The sequence below is a fragment of the Anabas testudineus genome, chromosome 21 (genome assembly GCF_900324465.2).
Source record: "Anabas testudineus chromosome 21, fAnaTes1.2, whole genome shotgun sequence".
In the NCBI taxonomy this organism is placed as follows: Eukaryota; Metazoa; Chordata; class Actinopteri; order Anabantiformes; family Anabantidae; genus Anabas; species Anabas testudineus.
The window spans coordinates 17664618-17680644 of record NC_046629.1 but is presented as its reverse complement, the minus strand read 5'-3'; the positions used below and the strand labels follow the sequence as shown (position 1 = coordinate 17680644).

The 16027-nt window shown below is 37.4% G+C and overlaps 1 protein-coding gene across 1 annotated transcript in view; it reads left to right on the top strand.

Moving 5' to 3' along the window:
• The window catches only part of lrp1bb (low density lipoprotein receptor-related protein 1Bb), a 176067-nt gene that overhangs the window by 92956 nt on the left and 67084 nt on the right, over nucleotides 1–16027 (top strand). Inside the window, 8 exon segments of the mRNA XM_026375678.1 lie at nucleotides 2085–2216; nucleotides 2473–2700; nucleotides 2994–3168; nucleotides 3457–3551; nucleotides 7005–7154; nucleotides 11017–11157; nucleotides 11264–11389; nucleotides 11573–11704. Of these exon segments, the coding sequence (XP_026231463.1) occupies nucleotides 2085–2216; nucleotides 2473–2700; nucleotides 2994–3168; nucleotides 3457–3551; nucleotides 7005–7154; nucleotides 11017–11157; nucleotides 11264–11389; nucleotides 11573–11704 (1179 nt within the window).

Sequence of the window (16027 nt, the reverse complement as noted above, 5' to 3'; positions counted from 1 at the left end):
ATTTTGCTAGCTTATAGAAATTGTTGTTATTTAAACATGTATACAATTTATATAGACCAATCAGCAGGACAGCAGGAAAACTGTAATGCTTGCCATGATTGACAGGTAACACACTGTGCATCACAGTTTGCTGTGTGTGGGGCTGCATAGCTGCAGACCTGTCAGAGCGTGCATGCTGAGGCCCATCCACCACACTATTAAAACCACCAGGTTTAATCTTGTGGCTGATCAGTGTATAATAATTCACTTCATTTAATTCACTGAAGGTTCTTAGTCATCCAAGTGCAGTATCTCAAACTTTGTAATTTATTCCTGCACCTTTTACTTTTTAGACCTAGCTGAACAAGAGACCAACCTATTGGTCCATGACCTTCAGGACTAGGGGTTCAATACTTGGTTCTAACTGGCCAAATGTCAAGGTGACAAGACCAAAACCCTGCAGTGGTATATCTGTGTGATGACACTACTATACATACTGTCCAACAACTATGTAACCATGGAGATCAACAAACTTGTTAAATAAATCCACGGACGGAAGATGAATACACTCAGAATTTTATCTTGTGTTAAAAAGGAGTCTTACTGTTTTATCTATCACAAATATTTTTCTCTCTGAGTCTGAGTTTTTTAATCCTTCTTTTATGAACTGTCACGTTTTCATGTTGTTTGCTTAATCTGTTAAAAAAAAAAAAAGTCAAACAATCACCTAATTATACTTGTTTTCAGCAGTGGGTTTGTTTGGGATATTATACTTGCCTGTATATAGGTTTTTATTTTTAATAGGTGTAGGTAAATGCCAGCCCACAATGGTGGCAAGGTTTGAAGTGCTCACATTAAGCATTAAGTTTGTTATCTCAACTGTCTGTGTAGCTCTTTACAATGCGGCTTGACCCAGTTCAATCTTCCTTTCTCAATCAGTTTCTCTAATTAATTATGCTTCCACATGCAAAATCTTACTATACTCGCAGATTTCTGCATTTGTGTGAATCATTGTTCTGACTTAGCTGCCTCTGACTTCTTATGGATCATATCACGGATCAATCTAATTTGAGATGTCATGTTCTGAGCCCCACACATATACATAGCTGCCTTCTTGATTTAGCGTCTAAACCTGGTTTGAATGTTAACTTCAGTGCAGCTTATGCTTGTCTGTCAGAGCACTTTGGTATTTTTCTCACACCCTCCTCTATGCTAAAGTGCAAATCAGAATCTTCTGTCTGTGGAAGTGTTCGTGTTCAGATTTAAGCTGGACAAAGGTTGGCTGTAGAAGTATTGGTGACAGATGATTTTTTTTTTCCCCTATTAACTGAACTGGTGTTATTTGTCACTTACTGAGTGCTATATGATTTTTGGCTGGTTGTTTTTTAGTGGATTACTAAGATGGAGTAAAGATTGTTTTGAAATATGTCGTTTAAGATCAGACTTGTTTGAAAGACGTGCAGGTTGTTTTACATATGTTTGCTTATTTACGGCTGGATTAATGCAGTTATGTGTTATGTTTGTACAAAAGCTAGCAGCTAGGACTAAGAGACAGCTTCCAGATTTATAACTAAAACCATAAAAAGAAAACGCATTGCTCTACTTTAACATTTCTATACTAATTCTTACTTTGTTTTAGGATTGACTTTAAGATTTTATTTACTCTTTTTTGGGGTCTTTATGGCCAGGTTCAACCTGTGCACATTCAGAGGTTATCAGACAAGAACATAGTGGCTGTTGATGGGTCCAGAGTTGAGAGGTGAAATCACGTCTTTTCTGTTTGTGCACTTAACCTTTGTAATGATCAGCAAAGGGAGCTCAAAATAACCAAATCACATCCTTCATGCACTTTTATGATGATGTCTGTCTTTTAAATTTTATGCTGGTATCTCTGTCTTTATTGTTGTGTAAGGCATTTTTTTTAAACTGTTTATGAAAGTTGCTGTACAGATACATTTTAACATTATTTATATTGTTATTTTGCTCACTTCTGTCAAATTCACACACAGTATTTATCTTTGAATATCACTTTGCTTACCATCTTAACTTTGTGTGCTGTTTGTTCTGAAGTCCTTTTTTCTTTCTCATTCTTCTTTTCCAATTAGCCTCTAACCCATGTGAAGAGAATGATGGACGTGGTCCCTGTTCACATCTGTGTCTCATCAATTACAACCGCACTGCATCCTGCACCTGTCCACACCTCATGAAGCTTTCAACAAACAAACAATCCTGCTTTGGTAAGCGAGAACACCATACTGATCTTTCGTGCTTTCTCTTGTTACAAGAGGGAAAATATGTAACACTATGTAAACAACAAGAGAGATGTTTTGTTATCCATCTAAATGTTTGCCCTTTTAAGTGATACTAGCATTTCCATCAGGCAGTTGTGCAGTTATAATAGAGATATCTACTGTCACAGGTCCACTTGAATCTGCAAAAAGGTTAACAAAGCTGCATTTTCTCAAATGATTGATTTCTTAACCATTTCTGCAGCACTGAAAAGATTCCTCCTTTATGTGCGGCGTTCTGAAATCCGTGGCGTGGACATAGAGAATCCTTACATGAACGTCATGACGGCCCTAACAGTGCCAGACATCGATGATGTCACTGTGGTGGACTATGATGCTCAGGAGGAGAGGATCTACTGGGCCGATATCAAAACTCAGACCATCAAAAGGGCTTTCATCAATGGCACACAGCTAGAAACCATCATTTCTGCAGGTAGGGGCATTTTAGACACAGGCATAGACATAATAAGTCTAAGCTATGTGTGGTACACACTACAGTGTTTGCATGTATTAACTGATATTGATTCGCTCCATTGAGGTATTGAATGCAGTACTTAGTGAAAATGCAATCTCCCCATAGAGCCTTTCTTTTTTATTTTTTGGCCACTTTTTTATTAATGAAATTGAAACACTTGTAATTTCTGAAATTAATTTAACTGTGTTTATTACCATTATAGTTTTGTAAAGCACACAGACCTTACAGCTCTTTCCTACCTGTCCTCACAGACATAGTGAACTGCCGCAGTCTGGCTTTAGACTGGCTTTCCAGGAACTTATACTGGCTCAGCTCTGAAAATGACGAGTCCCAAATCAATGTGGCTCGGTTTGATGGGTCCCTGAAGACCTCCATCATCCATGGTATTGATAAGCCAAGGTGCCTTGTAGTGCACCCCGCCAAGGGGTAAGTAGATTAGAGCAGTCTGTACACTTCATCAGTATGCAATGCATTAGATTAGCAAACCTGGCTACAGACCTCACCTGTACTAAAGTGGAATAAAAACCTTGTAGTTTTATACGCTTGATATATTTACAAATCTTACGAGGTTTTCAGGAGGAACAGAAATCTATTGACTTACAAATTTGACCTATAGTTAATAAAACATTCATCTAGCAGCTGATTGTGAAAAACCTTATGATATCTTGTGCCCAATTGGACCACTACCTATTCACCCCACACCTGACCACACAGGAAAATCTACTGGACAGATGGCAACACCATTAACATGGCCAACATGGATGGGAGTAACAGCAAGGTCCTCCATCAGAATCAGAGGGATCCTGTAGGTCAGTATAAAAGCTCTGCATGGCATATTAAAATAGACCTACTAAACTGCACTTTGATTGGAGCCAAGCCAGGAAGAATTGTTTTTTAACATGTGTAAAAGTTCTGTTTTCATAAAATGAGTATGGTTACAGGCACGCTGTAATTTGATCTGCTCCGAAGGTAAATAACAGTGTTAAAGTGGCAAGAAAAAGTATTTGAACCTTTTGGAATTTTATAGTTTTCTGCATTAATTTGTCATAAAATGTGATCTGATCTTCATCTAAGTCAAGAGTATTAACAAATATAATGTGCTTAAATGAATAACACAAAAAGAATTCTGATCTTTCATGTCTTTATTGAGAACAACCATAAAAACCTTGTAGTGATAGTGGATGGTATGAACACTTGGAATTAATAACCAATAATGGTTGACAGCCCTTGGCAGCAATAACCTCAACCAGGTTCTTCCTGTAGCTGTGGATCAGACCTGCTCATTATTCAGGAGGAATTTTAGCCCATTCTTTCTGCAGAATTGTTTTATCTGTCATTTTCTATGGATGTCTCATCTATGTGGCTCTCTTCAAGTCATTCCTTAGCATTTCTATTGGGTTGATGTCTGGTCCCTAACTTGGACTTTTGTTTTTCTGCCATTCTGTGTCAGAAATACATTGTGAAACAAGTCAATTCTTTTGTGTGTTATTATTTTAGGCACATTATATTTGTTAATACTCTTGACTTAAATGAAGATCAGATCACATTTTATGAGAAATTAATGCAGAAAACCAAATTCCAAATTTGAAATTCCAAAAGGTTCAAATACTTATTCTTACCACTGTAGTTTCTCTAACAACTAAAATGTACGTGATTTGTTTGACAGTTAGGCTGCTGTTTGAAAAGATGTGTGATAGCCTGCTTGCAAACATCTCATTACCACAAAAAAAGAAAAAAATAACTAACTTAGGGAATTTGTCAGTTGTATTTGGTTATGGATTCAATTTATGGTAATTTAATTAAATTAAAATTTCCAGCATCAACAGCTGTGATGCTGCATGCACCACTTTGCATCTGTGTTCACTTCTTTCCAAATTCATTCGAAGTAATTCCCCCATTTGAACCATAATTTGATAAGTATAACCTGATAAAGGTGTTTGCCTCAAAGCTGTAATAATCCCACTTTGCCTTTATCTGTTTATGATCAATTTATTTTTCTCCCTGACTTTCAGAGCTATAATAAAGTGGAATGTTTGTACCTGCATTATTTTTTCAACAAGAATCAAACAGAACACACACCTCCACACAGGTGATGCTATCGCAACATTCAAAGAAAGGCGCAGGACTCTGTACTGTCAAAGTATCAGATTACTGGACACTTTGACACCTTCACCAATCTTTGGTGAAGGCTGAGCAAGGCTTGGCAGGTCTACTAATGCTGAAATTAGTGTTGAAACCTAACAGCAAAGCATGTTAGCTGTGTATAGTTGTGTCTTTTATTATTACATTTCCCCACAGACAGTGCATCAGTGGTTCTCCTGTGAGGGTACAAATATGTTCACCATGGAGGTTAACCTCATAGATTGATATACAAGGCTACATTGTTGATGTAATTTCAACAAAATGTTCCATGAAGCACCCCTGTATAAATCTCTTATACAACAGAAAAAATTATCATATAGAGAGTACCCATTGATTTTGCATCAGCTGCTCTGTGATGGCTTCACTTTAAACTGCATTCCCACTGTTTCCCACATCCTTCTGCTAAGAGCAGGGATGGTCATGTGTTGTGGTTCATCGATTATACAGTGTTGATAAGTTGCCTTTCATAATCTGAACAACTCTACAGCAGTGCTCAAACCACCCTTCTGACTCAAGTGATTATGTGCTGTTTGATCATCTTTTTAGCACTCACAAAGGAGGAGATGGGTGTGTTGTTTTTTTTTTGAAGTAGTACCTGGATAGTGTAGTGGTAACGCTGCTGCCCTCCAATGTGGGAGTTCAGGGTTCAAATCCTAGCTGTGGCTGTGTACTGTAACTCAAGTAGTGGTCCTTAGGCAAGACCTCCTTACACTTATGCTGCCTTTGCCTTGTACCTTTTAAGTTGCTTTGGATAAATGCAAATGTAGAGAGGGTTCACTTCCTCTGAAACAGTAGGCTTTCTATTCTAAACTAAGTTAATTCAGAAATTAAAGTTATTTTAAAGTGATTTAAAGTTAAAGTTAGAAAAAAAACAAAAAAAAACAAATAATAAATATGCTATATTTACAGCTGTTGTTTAGGCTCAACCTTTACAGTGGGTGCACAGTAGGTGTCTAATTGGCAGGAATGTAGCACTGCAAAGGAGTCATTGTACAGATGTTGTGGATGCACTCTGCTGTGGTGCACTTGACGGTAAGGGAAGTTATCAAAGTGAGATCTTCTTTTTGGTGTATCACTGGATTTTGTGGGCCTTTTGAGGGTAAAGGTATAGCATCTCAGGTTTAGATATGGCTACCTTTTGGTTTATTCCTTCTTGCTGATGTCATTTTTCTTATCACAATCTTGCCTAACTCACACAACACTGACAGATATTACGTACAGTTAATTAGGACATTTGACCAGAGTCAAGAGTCAGAGTATTACTATATGTTAATGCTTTCTGAGAGTAAACTGCATTCCCATGATGCAGGTTTGACAGAGCAATTGTGTCTTGATTTAGCAAAAATAATCAGCTGGTCTTCATCTCTAGTAGCTGTTGTCACACAGCTCAAGGTCAGAGTCCCCTTTTGTCACGCAAATAGCACCATTGTTTTTAGTGTATATCTTCACTCTCCTGGGCCTGTTACCAATTCAGATAGCAGAACACAAAGTATTTCATTGGCTTCATTTATGATTATGGGGTAGACCTGGGGACAAGAGTAAATTAATGACGCATTATGACTGTGAATCTCTGCCAGACATAAATCCAACACATGGTGAGAGACAGTGAGATGTCCAGAGGCCCACAGTTGAAATTGCTTTCATTTCCCACCATTAACAGTGGTATTCTATGAAAAACCATCCCGTCAGCCAGGAAATGGTTTTAAAAGCACTCAGTCTCATTCTTGTTCTTCTTCATGCCAGCTGGAGCTCTTACAAAGAGATTCTCTACAAATATGAGCCAACAAACATAAACATTTTGTATAAGCCCCCACTTTGCAAAATGCCTAGGAAATATAGTACATACTGCACTGTTATTGTTAGTTTGTACTAGTAAATGTTAAAATGGGTCGTGTTCTGAACTGAAGTATGGTCAAAAACAACCTTATTTGTAATCTGGCTAGTTGAAACAGCTATTTCTTTAACTATATTCTTTATTACAGCTGATTTACTATTTTGTGATTATGCTATGCTTTTTATTGCATGTTTTAAATGTCTGCCTGTCTGTTTCACTAGTAATGTAACCTAGTGAAACCACAAGTTCTAATCCGGAGTTCCCTCTTCACTTGTCTTCCTCTCAGGTCTCTCAATAGACTACACTGCCAACAAGCTGTACTGGATAAGTGCGGCCAATGGCACTATCAACAGGTGCAATCTGGATGGCAGTGGGCTGGAAGTGCTGGAGACACTAAAAAGGCAGCTGGCCAAAGGCACAGCTCTGGCTGTGATGGGTGAGTGGAGCTTGTCGCAAGTGCATCAGATTGCCATTGGGGATTAGTCAGAGAGTGTGGAGGGATTACGTGTTTAACCAGTTAAGTGGTTGTAGAATGGAGCCATTTAGGCAGTCCTCGCAACAGTTGTGCTTCACTCTGTGTGAAGTAGCAGGGGCATTAGATAATTAAAATACAGCGCGGCAGTGATTGATGATTGATTTTCTCACCGCTTTCGTAATGAAAAGAGAGAAGGATGTTCATTACGTGTTGATTCTTGTTATCACTGCTGAATCCAATGTGTCACACCATCCATCAACTCATAGGTTAATTTAGAAACATCCTGAAATCTAAGTGAGCATTGTGTGGAGAGATCTATGTAGCTTGCATGATCTAGAAACTTTTTAAAAACTTTTCCTCATTTTCCTAATTTTATTATGCATATATGTAAATATAATATACAGACACACACAGCAGGCATACATAGATGACAAAATCTTTCTCTTTTTACAACAAATCCAAGTTTTTATTTCCAATTGTTTCCATTCCACACTGCTTTCTAGTGAGATTTGCAAATGGTTTGCACTTGCCAAGATTTGTAATGAGAAGGGAGCTGACATATGGTGTATGTGTGTGTTTGTGTCTAGACCAAAAAGTAATATTTATTTCTGTTAGGTAGGAAAAAAACAATTAAGAGTGTTGCCAGGGTGATACTTTGTGTTCTTGAAGCATGTTATTAATCATGGCAGGCCTTCGTTTCCTGTGTGGTGGGTACCTGTCAGCATGTGCGGAGAACATTAATTACGCCATTGTAGAAGAACACATCAGTGACTGAATGGGAAAACTCACTCTTTGTTAGCTGTTAGCATTCTGCAACTCTAAGCCAGCTATCTTTTTGGTTCATTTTTATAAGCATTTCCTACACTAAAAACTTTGACTATGGAAGAATGTTTCCTTTTTTTATGGAGACTTCATTATTGCATTTCACAAATGGAAGATAGAATACTAGGTGACATAGACTAATGGCATGGTTCCTGCACAGTAGCACATACAGCAAAACAGTGAAATGATGTCTGCGAGTCTCCATCAATCACAATTAATGACATGTTGTTATGTGGAGGAAATTGTTTTGAATGGTAGCATGAACAGCACTCGTACTGTATTATTTTTGGACTTTGTTAAATCCACATTTTTCACAATTCATTCAACTTTGTAATTCTTGAATGATAATGAAATACTATAATCAGCACAGAAGATGACAATCTTGTGGATTTGTACTTATAAATTTGAATTCATGCAAGCATGAATGGGTGTTTTGTAGACAGAAGACCTCTTTTAATGAGGTACCACAGTTTTTGATACTGTTAACATGGGATGATTGATTTCACCCTCTTAATGTAAATGTTGATCAATCAAATGCTATGAATATTTTAAGTTATTAATATTAATATTAAGCTAAAAAATCCCCCTTTCAATCAATACAACTTATTTTTTGAGGCTATCACTCATCTTTTCAAATGGTAGCTTAACCATTAAACAAATCAAGTACATTTTAGTTGTTGAAGAAGAGAGACTCCAAATAGCTTTTTTGTGGTTATTATTCCAAGGCTTCATATACTTTTTCAACTGTCAATATGATGTTTTTATGGTTCTTCTCAGTAAAGACATAAATAGATTATTATTAGAATTTTATTATTTTAGGCACATTATATTTGTTAATACTCTTGACTTGGTTAGACTTGAGATGAAGATCAGATTACATTTTATGACAAATTAATGTAGAAAACCAATTCCAAAGGGTTCACATAGTTCTTCCTGCCACTGTAGTTACCTAATGGAATATGAACAAATATGCATCATAATTCTTGCAGGGAAATAATATTTTGTCCAGTAAGTATGGATAATTAAGAGCTTTTGAGCCCTCCACGGGAATGTCACCAATCAACATTGATGCAAATTTAACTAACCATGGTTCTGCTCACTTTTCTGGGTCACCATAACTTGATTATGTTTGAAGTGGTTCATGTTACTCCAAAGCTGGGCCAAACAAGGAAAGTTTGAGTTGTATTAGGATCTGTAGCTCCCTTTGAGGTGATGACAGAAAGGGTTACAAAGGCTATTCTTCTGTTGTGATGATCTGTAGAGTGCTGTGCCCAAAGAGAAATCCCTCATTTTATCGTGCTGAGCTGCTTGTGTTTTCCTTTGGTGCAGTGATTGCTCATGCTGGTTCTGAAAAGGTGTAATGAAGGCACTGTTAGTTATACATGGTCCATTCACACAGGTCCTAGGGCTCTGTAATAATTGGATTGGCTTGAGGGAAAGGTGAGGGGGAAAGTGTGAGTGCTCCATCAGCCTTGAGTTGCCTGGAATCAAACTAGTTGAGGTGGAAATTGAATATGATGTGCCACAATTGAGCAATCACAACTAGCCAGCGGTCCCTACAGCATCAAATTAACACAGGGTGCAAAGCTAATCTAGGCTAGCATGCCCTCCAGGGTCAGATGTTTTGTAACATGCAAGTAAACTGTCATTCTCACTCATGGGAATTTGTCTGATTTTGTGGAAACTAGTTTATGCTCCCTTTAAGAATCAGATTAAGCCTGAAGGTAGTAACACAAATTGGAATGGCTTGTGTGTTTACTTTAAATAAAAAATGTTTGTTAGAAATAAAATTGCATTGCTAAATTGTCTGATAAGTAACAAATTGTTTTTAAAATATTGACATGACTTCAAATTTTTAGGTTTTGATATAACTGAAGTGGGTAATGAGAAGTATATTGTGTAGATGGCATTTCATTAAAAATAGTGTGTTTGTAAAGTGTTTAACAGAGTTATTTGCCTGTGGAAGGTTTCTATGGTTTCGAAACATAATTTAGAAGACTATGTGTCGTTTTTTGTTTCTTTTTTTCCCTTGACAAAGATGACCCGGCTCATCTCTGCATAAATATGAGCCTGTCTTCTCACCGTGTTGCATTTATTAAATCATGCCTCTTTAGTGTAAATTTCCATGTCCATCTCCAACTCTTACAATGTCTGTTTTGAAGGACAGTCACTCTCAAAATTGAGAGTGACTGTCATGTCTGTAGAGTGATAGGTCAAGAAAATTCCTGGACTGTGTATCACTGATTCCTGCTGAGGACAGAGGTGTGGCGGTAGCTTGGTGTGCAAGGATCAGGAGCTTTTTTCTATGAGCCTTTTTACAAAGGTACACTTAATGCTCACAGCAGCAGCACTACTGAAGCCTGGAGGTTCTCTGTCACACAGAGCCAGATGGGCCAAAATTCAACCTCAGAAGTACGAAGTAAAAAATTAAAGAGAACGAGGTGCTGCTTCAGAATTACTAAAAGTTATGCATGCAATGAAATTTTGTAAAAAAAATACCCAATTTAGATAGTATAACTGTTATTACTATCAACTATGCACAGATAACATGTAACTGCCGAATATATTAGATGAAGAATCATGTTTGTTCATAAACAAAATTGTGTATGTGTAAATCTTCCATTGTGATTTCTTTGAAATAACAGGTATGTCCATGATCACATAATTATGGGAACTCCCTCAAAAAGTATCTTTGTTTCACAGCTGCAAGACATCGGTATTGTCAGCAGGAAGTGTCGAGAGCAGGGTGCAGGGTATTCTGCTCAGTGGCTTTATGATATAATGATATAAGATGATATGCTTGATATATATATAATTTAAGTACTGCAGCATATACATAATTCTTACACACACATAAATAAAGAAAATTAGAAATCAGTGTATCTTAAGACTTATTTACATCACAGCGTGATTCGCATAATGCTGCAGTATTAGCTCATTCAAAAAGTGCAGTGTGCTTCTGTGGCCAGATGTTTAATAAAGTGACATTTGGTGATTACAGGTGGCAAACTGTGGTGGGCAGATGAGGAATCAGGACAGCTGGGGACAGTTACCAAGAGAGACGGACGGAACGTTGTGATACTGAGAAACAAGACGAGCGGGGTGGTTCATATGAAAGTGTACGACAGGGAGGGTCAGAAAGGTAGGTCAGCTCACACTTACTGTTTACCAACACAAAACACACAGAAAGAAGCACACAATCCACATACAATTATGGTACCTTACTGCTGGCTGTGCTCAACATTCAGGAAGAAACCCGTGCCAAATAAACAACGGAGGATGCTCACAGCTCTGTTTCCCCACTTCGGAGAACACCCGTAGCTGCTCCTGCACCGTTGGCTACAACCTGCGTAGTGATCGCATGTCCTGTGAGGGTAGGTTTCTCAAATACTTGCTGAACAGCTTCTGTTCTCATTAAGCTTTTTTCCCCCCATGACCATAACTAAAATAGATAGTCTTCATGTTTCTGTGTACTTGAATAATTTACTGCTTGCATAAACATCACAGGATCATTATACCTTGGTCTAGCGTATAATAGGTTATTTGTCGTTGTGTAGGTGTTGACTCATTTCTGATGTATTCCATCCACGAGGGAATCCGGGGAATTGCTCTTGACCCAAATGACAACAGCGAAGCCCTCATGCCTATCACAGGAACACTGTTTGCTGTAGGAGTTGACTTCCACGCAGGTATGATAACATGCAATGCACAGCGGAATATTCACTGTTGAATCAGTGTTTGATATTGAGTTTAAGACAGCAGGTAAGTGTGTCAGAGATCTGCTTAAGCTTGAAGAGTGTATTTTTCTTTTTTCTTTTTCTGAGACATGGTAAAATATATATACTGCTAATGTTGTTCCTGGCAATTTAAATAGATTTGTGAATATAATGTGCCTAAAATAATAGGATAAAGAAATTCTGATCTTTCATGTATTTATTGAGAACGACCATAAAAACCTCATAGCGATAGTGGAAAAAGTATGTGAACCCTTGGAATGATAACACTAGTAACTTGTTACATACCTTGAAGAAAATGAGTTTGTCCTGTGAACTATAGCTACTTTGACTGACAAAAAACACTCTACCTTTTTGAGTTTGTTCTGCACAAGAAGAATACGCTTATGTGATCCATACCACACCAATTAACCACTCCACAGCAATATTGGCTATATGTTCTGTGGACTGATGAAAGTAAGATTGAACTATTTGGAAAGAACACACATCACTACATCTGGTATAAAAAGGTCACAGCATATCATCATTAAAACATCATCCCAATTGTATGGTGGAGGAAACATCATGATTTGGGCCTACTTTGCTGCATCAGGGCCTGGCCAGCTTGCAGTGATTGAGGGGAAGATGAATTGCTAAGTGTATCAAAAATGCTTCAGAATAATGTGAGAATATATGTACATCTGCTGAAACTCTGTAGAAATTGGATGATGCTATAGGACAATGAACGGAAACACCAGAGCAATTCCACAACAGAATGGCTTGAAGAAACACACACACAAGACGTCCAAAGAATATGACAGAGCTAAAGCAGTTCTGCCGGGAAAAATGGGCTAAAATTCCTCCTGAACAATGTGCAGGTCCACAGCTACAGGAAGCACCTGGAAGAGGGTATTGCTGCTAGGGGGGTGATCAGAATTTCTCTTTGTGTTATTACACAATGTATTTGTTAATACTCTATGAAAAATTAATGCAGAGTATAAAATTCCATACTTTTTCTTGTCCCTGTAAATCTACTTATAAGAAACACTTTAATGTTTTACAAGACACTTTGTTTTAGAGGTTATGTACCTACCTAACTCAGCCACAGGTGTATGGGTGACAATTGTCTCCTCATTTCCCCTATTTGTATCTTATCTTTATGTCTAGTTCCTCCCACAAGGGAGAGTTGCATGGAAATAATGTGAGGAGAAAGGAAACGAGCAAACACAGTTGTAGTAAAAAGAGACATCCTTTCTTTTTAAGCGCAGTGTCGGTTTCTAATGATGACAGCACAGCTGGATCATCTGTCTGGCTGCAGCTGTAAAGTACTTTGTGTACCTTGGAGTTTGCATTTGCACTGATAACATGATGTACCTTCCAAACAATCCTGCCAGTGGTGCAGTGATGCCCTCAACATGAGAAAGGTTAAAAATCTTTCTGTATGTTTTCCCTTAAATAAATGATTCAATGAGTTGTGGAAAAATAAACCAGGCACAACAGTTATCTTGGGGAGCTCAGGGGCTATGATCGTACTTGATACCAAAAAAAGTTAGGATACTTGTACAGTACAAAATTGAATTGCATGCATAATTTCAGTGCTAACTAATTGAGTAAGACAAAATTTACTTAAGAGCTGCAGGAGCCAATTAATCACTTCATCCCAAATTAAGATACCTAATCGATAAAAGAAAGAAAACTAATTATAGCAAGAACTTTAATTCGTAATACAACAGAGAACTTATTAATTTATACACAAATATGAGCAAGTCATCATCAGCATTCTCTATTTATTGATATTCTTTGGCAGATGATTATATAATTGTTCAGGTTGTGAGGAACAACTATCCTAATTTGTGGTAATTCTTTTTTTAGAGAAAATGGAAATTACATGTAAATGTCTCAAATAAATTTTTTGTACCTGACCCGCAGTGACCCATATTTAATTAAATTGTTTTTATTCCTGAAAGGCAAGCGAGTGTTCCTTCTTTCTCTAAAAAAAGTGTCCATGATACAGACTCAAATGAGAAAACTACCAAAAATAAAATGAAAACTCTTTCTCATGATGATAGCAGCTGATTTAGGCCTCCTTTTATAACAAGAACTGCAGTTTATATAATTTAGGTGTCATTTTAATTAAATGGTGCACCGTAACACAAATAAAATCTAACCTGAGTGGTGATATTACACCTGAGCCAAATCTGGTTTTTGTTGAGGTATTAAACTGTGGCGATCAACTGCAATGTCCAATCACAGATTTCAACAGATTTCTAATAAAAGAGAGCGCTATTCTAATAAAAGACTTCCATGAATAGTATAGAATACAATAGTCTCTTCTGTCCTTACTCATGTCTCCTCTGGGCAGCACCCTCGCTCCTCACTCCTCTAAACAATAATAAGGGAATTAAGATATTCTTCATAAAGGTGGAGTGGAACAGTTTCCAGGTCACCCAAGGGTGACGAGAAGCACGTTTGGACATTGTTCATGCAAAAGAAATTGTCATATAAATGTTTTTTTACAAATTGACTGACAGTTTCTGGGTGGAAACCTTTATGCTATGTGACTGAGCTGTGCTGAGGGTAACTACTGTACAAACCTTTCTTTTACATCTCAGTCTTAAAACCATAAGGTGGAGGGAAAGGTCTTTATTATTCTGGACCTTACCATTTTGAATAATAGCCTGTAGGCTGTTGGAGTGCAGTGTAGATGAAAGAGTAGTAAGTTCACATTACAGAGGAACCTCTCCATGAATAACATCAAACTATTTTCTCACATGCCACTGAAACAATCCTAATACAGAGCAATTCCCAAGACATTATATCAAATGAAGGTAGCGTAACGCCTGTTTCAGAAGCATGAAGTCAGTAGCTTGTGCTGTCATTTGTTACACCCCTGCTTTCCTCTCTATAGTATATATGATAAGAAAGATGGATTTTCTTCGGCCACAAATGCTATGAATATACTATAGGTTAGTAGTGTTCCATGTATGTAATATGTTGCCACTGATGCATGATAACGAGTATGGTGTTAAGAATATTACATGCACACAACTGAAGCAGAATACAGGCACACAATACTTTATATCCTAACATTTGCAGCAATTCTTTTTAGAAAGGCAGCACAAGATAAAATTGCACATTTGTGTAATTCTACATGTTCAGTGTGCTATGACTTTTCCTATGCAAAAAATGAATGTAGGAAAACTAAACATATACAAAAGGCTGCTGAAACTCATTTGAGGTCCTTGACTGCCCGACTCTGTCAAACGCAGGGACAGACAGATTTTTTACAGACTATTATCTAATGTAGAGAGGAAACAATACCAGACACAGTCCACAATATAGTCTAGAGATTATATAGACATTGCTTATGTTTATTTATGATTATTTCTTTTCAATTCAACAGCTACCACATATGAAATTGTCTCACCTGAAGATACAGTAAAACCAAAACCAGAGGTCAGGAGACATTCTGTTTTTAGCCATGGTTGGTCAGTTGGTCAATCCAGCACTTACTGTGTGGATTGTCATTACACTTGGTACAGATCATTCTTTAAAATAATGATATGCTACTGCAATCTATTGAAATTGCACAAACTGTAAAAATGTACTTATACTGTAAGTATGGAGCTTTACAGGAGTAAGATTTCTAAATAAAGTTTTTTGTTTCAGACAAAGTCAGGAGAACAAGAGCAGGTTGACTCATCTAATACACAAGTAATTGTTGTGAGTCGGTTTGTTATCAAATAACTATCAAGAGAGCATCAAATCTGATTAGGGATCTGAGTGACTTCAAATGTCATTAGCAATCATGATTTGTAACCAGAGCTTTTGGAAAAGACTCAGACCAAAATTAGATATTGTTCAAGTACAGAACAAGAGTGCCAATTGTCTAGCCCTTTGTTACTTTATGCAGGTGAACATACAAATACATTACCAAGGCCATCCAAGAGGAGTAGCTGATAGCTCACGCATAGCATTTACATGTCATTACAGAAGCCAGGCTGCCAGAGCAGAACAGATGAAAGCCCTGCAGCTGTATTCTGTCATGTGTGAGCTACGTGTTAAAAGAGTGTAAAGGCAGCAGGAACAAGAAAGTGCAAATAAACATATAACGCCCCCTAACCCCCCTAACAACCTGAACGGAGCCAAGCTGACAAGCATACACAGAGATCCACTTGAAGACTGCACCATAAATAAATTACGTACTATTTCATATGCTTCTGTAATAGGGCTGTATAATCAGAACAGGTTCATAACAGTTTTATCAACACCATGTTTCGCATGAAGCAATATACTGCT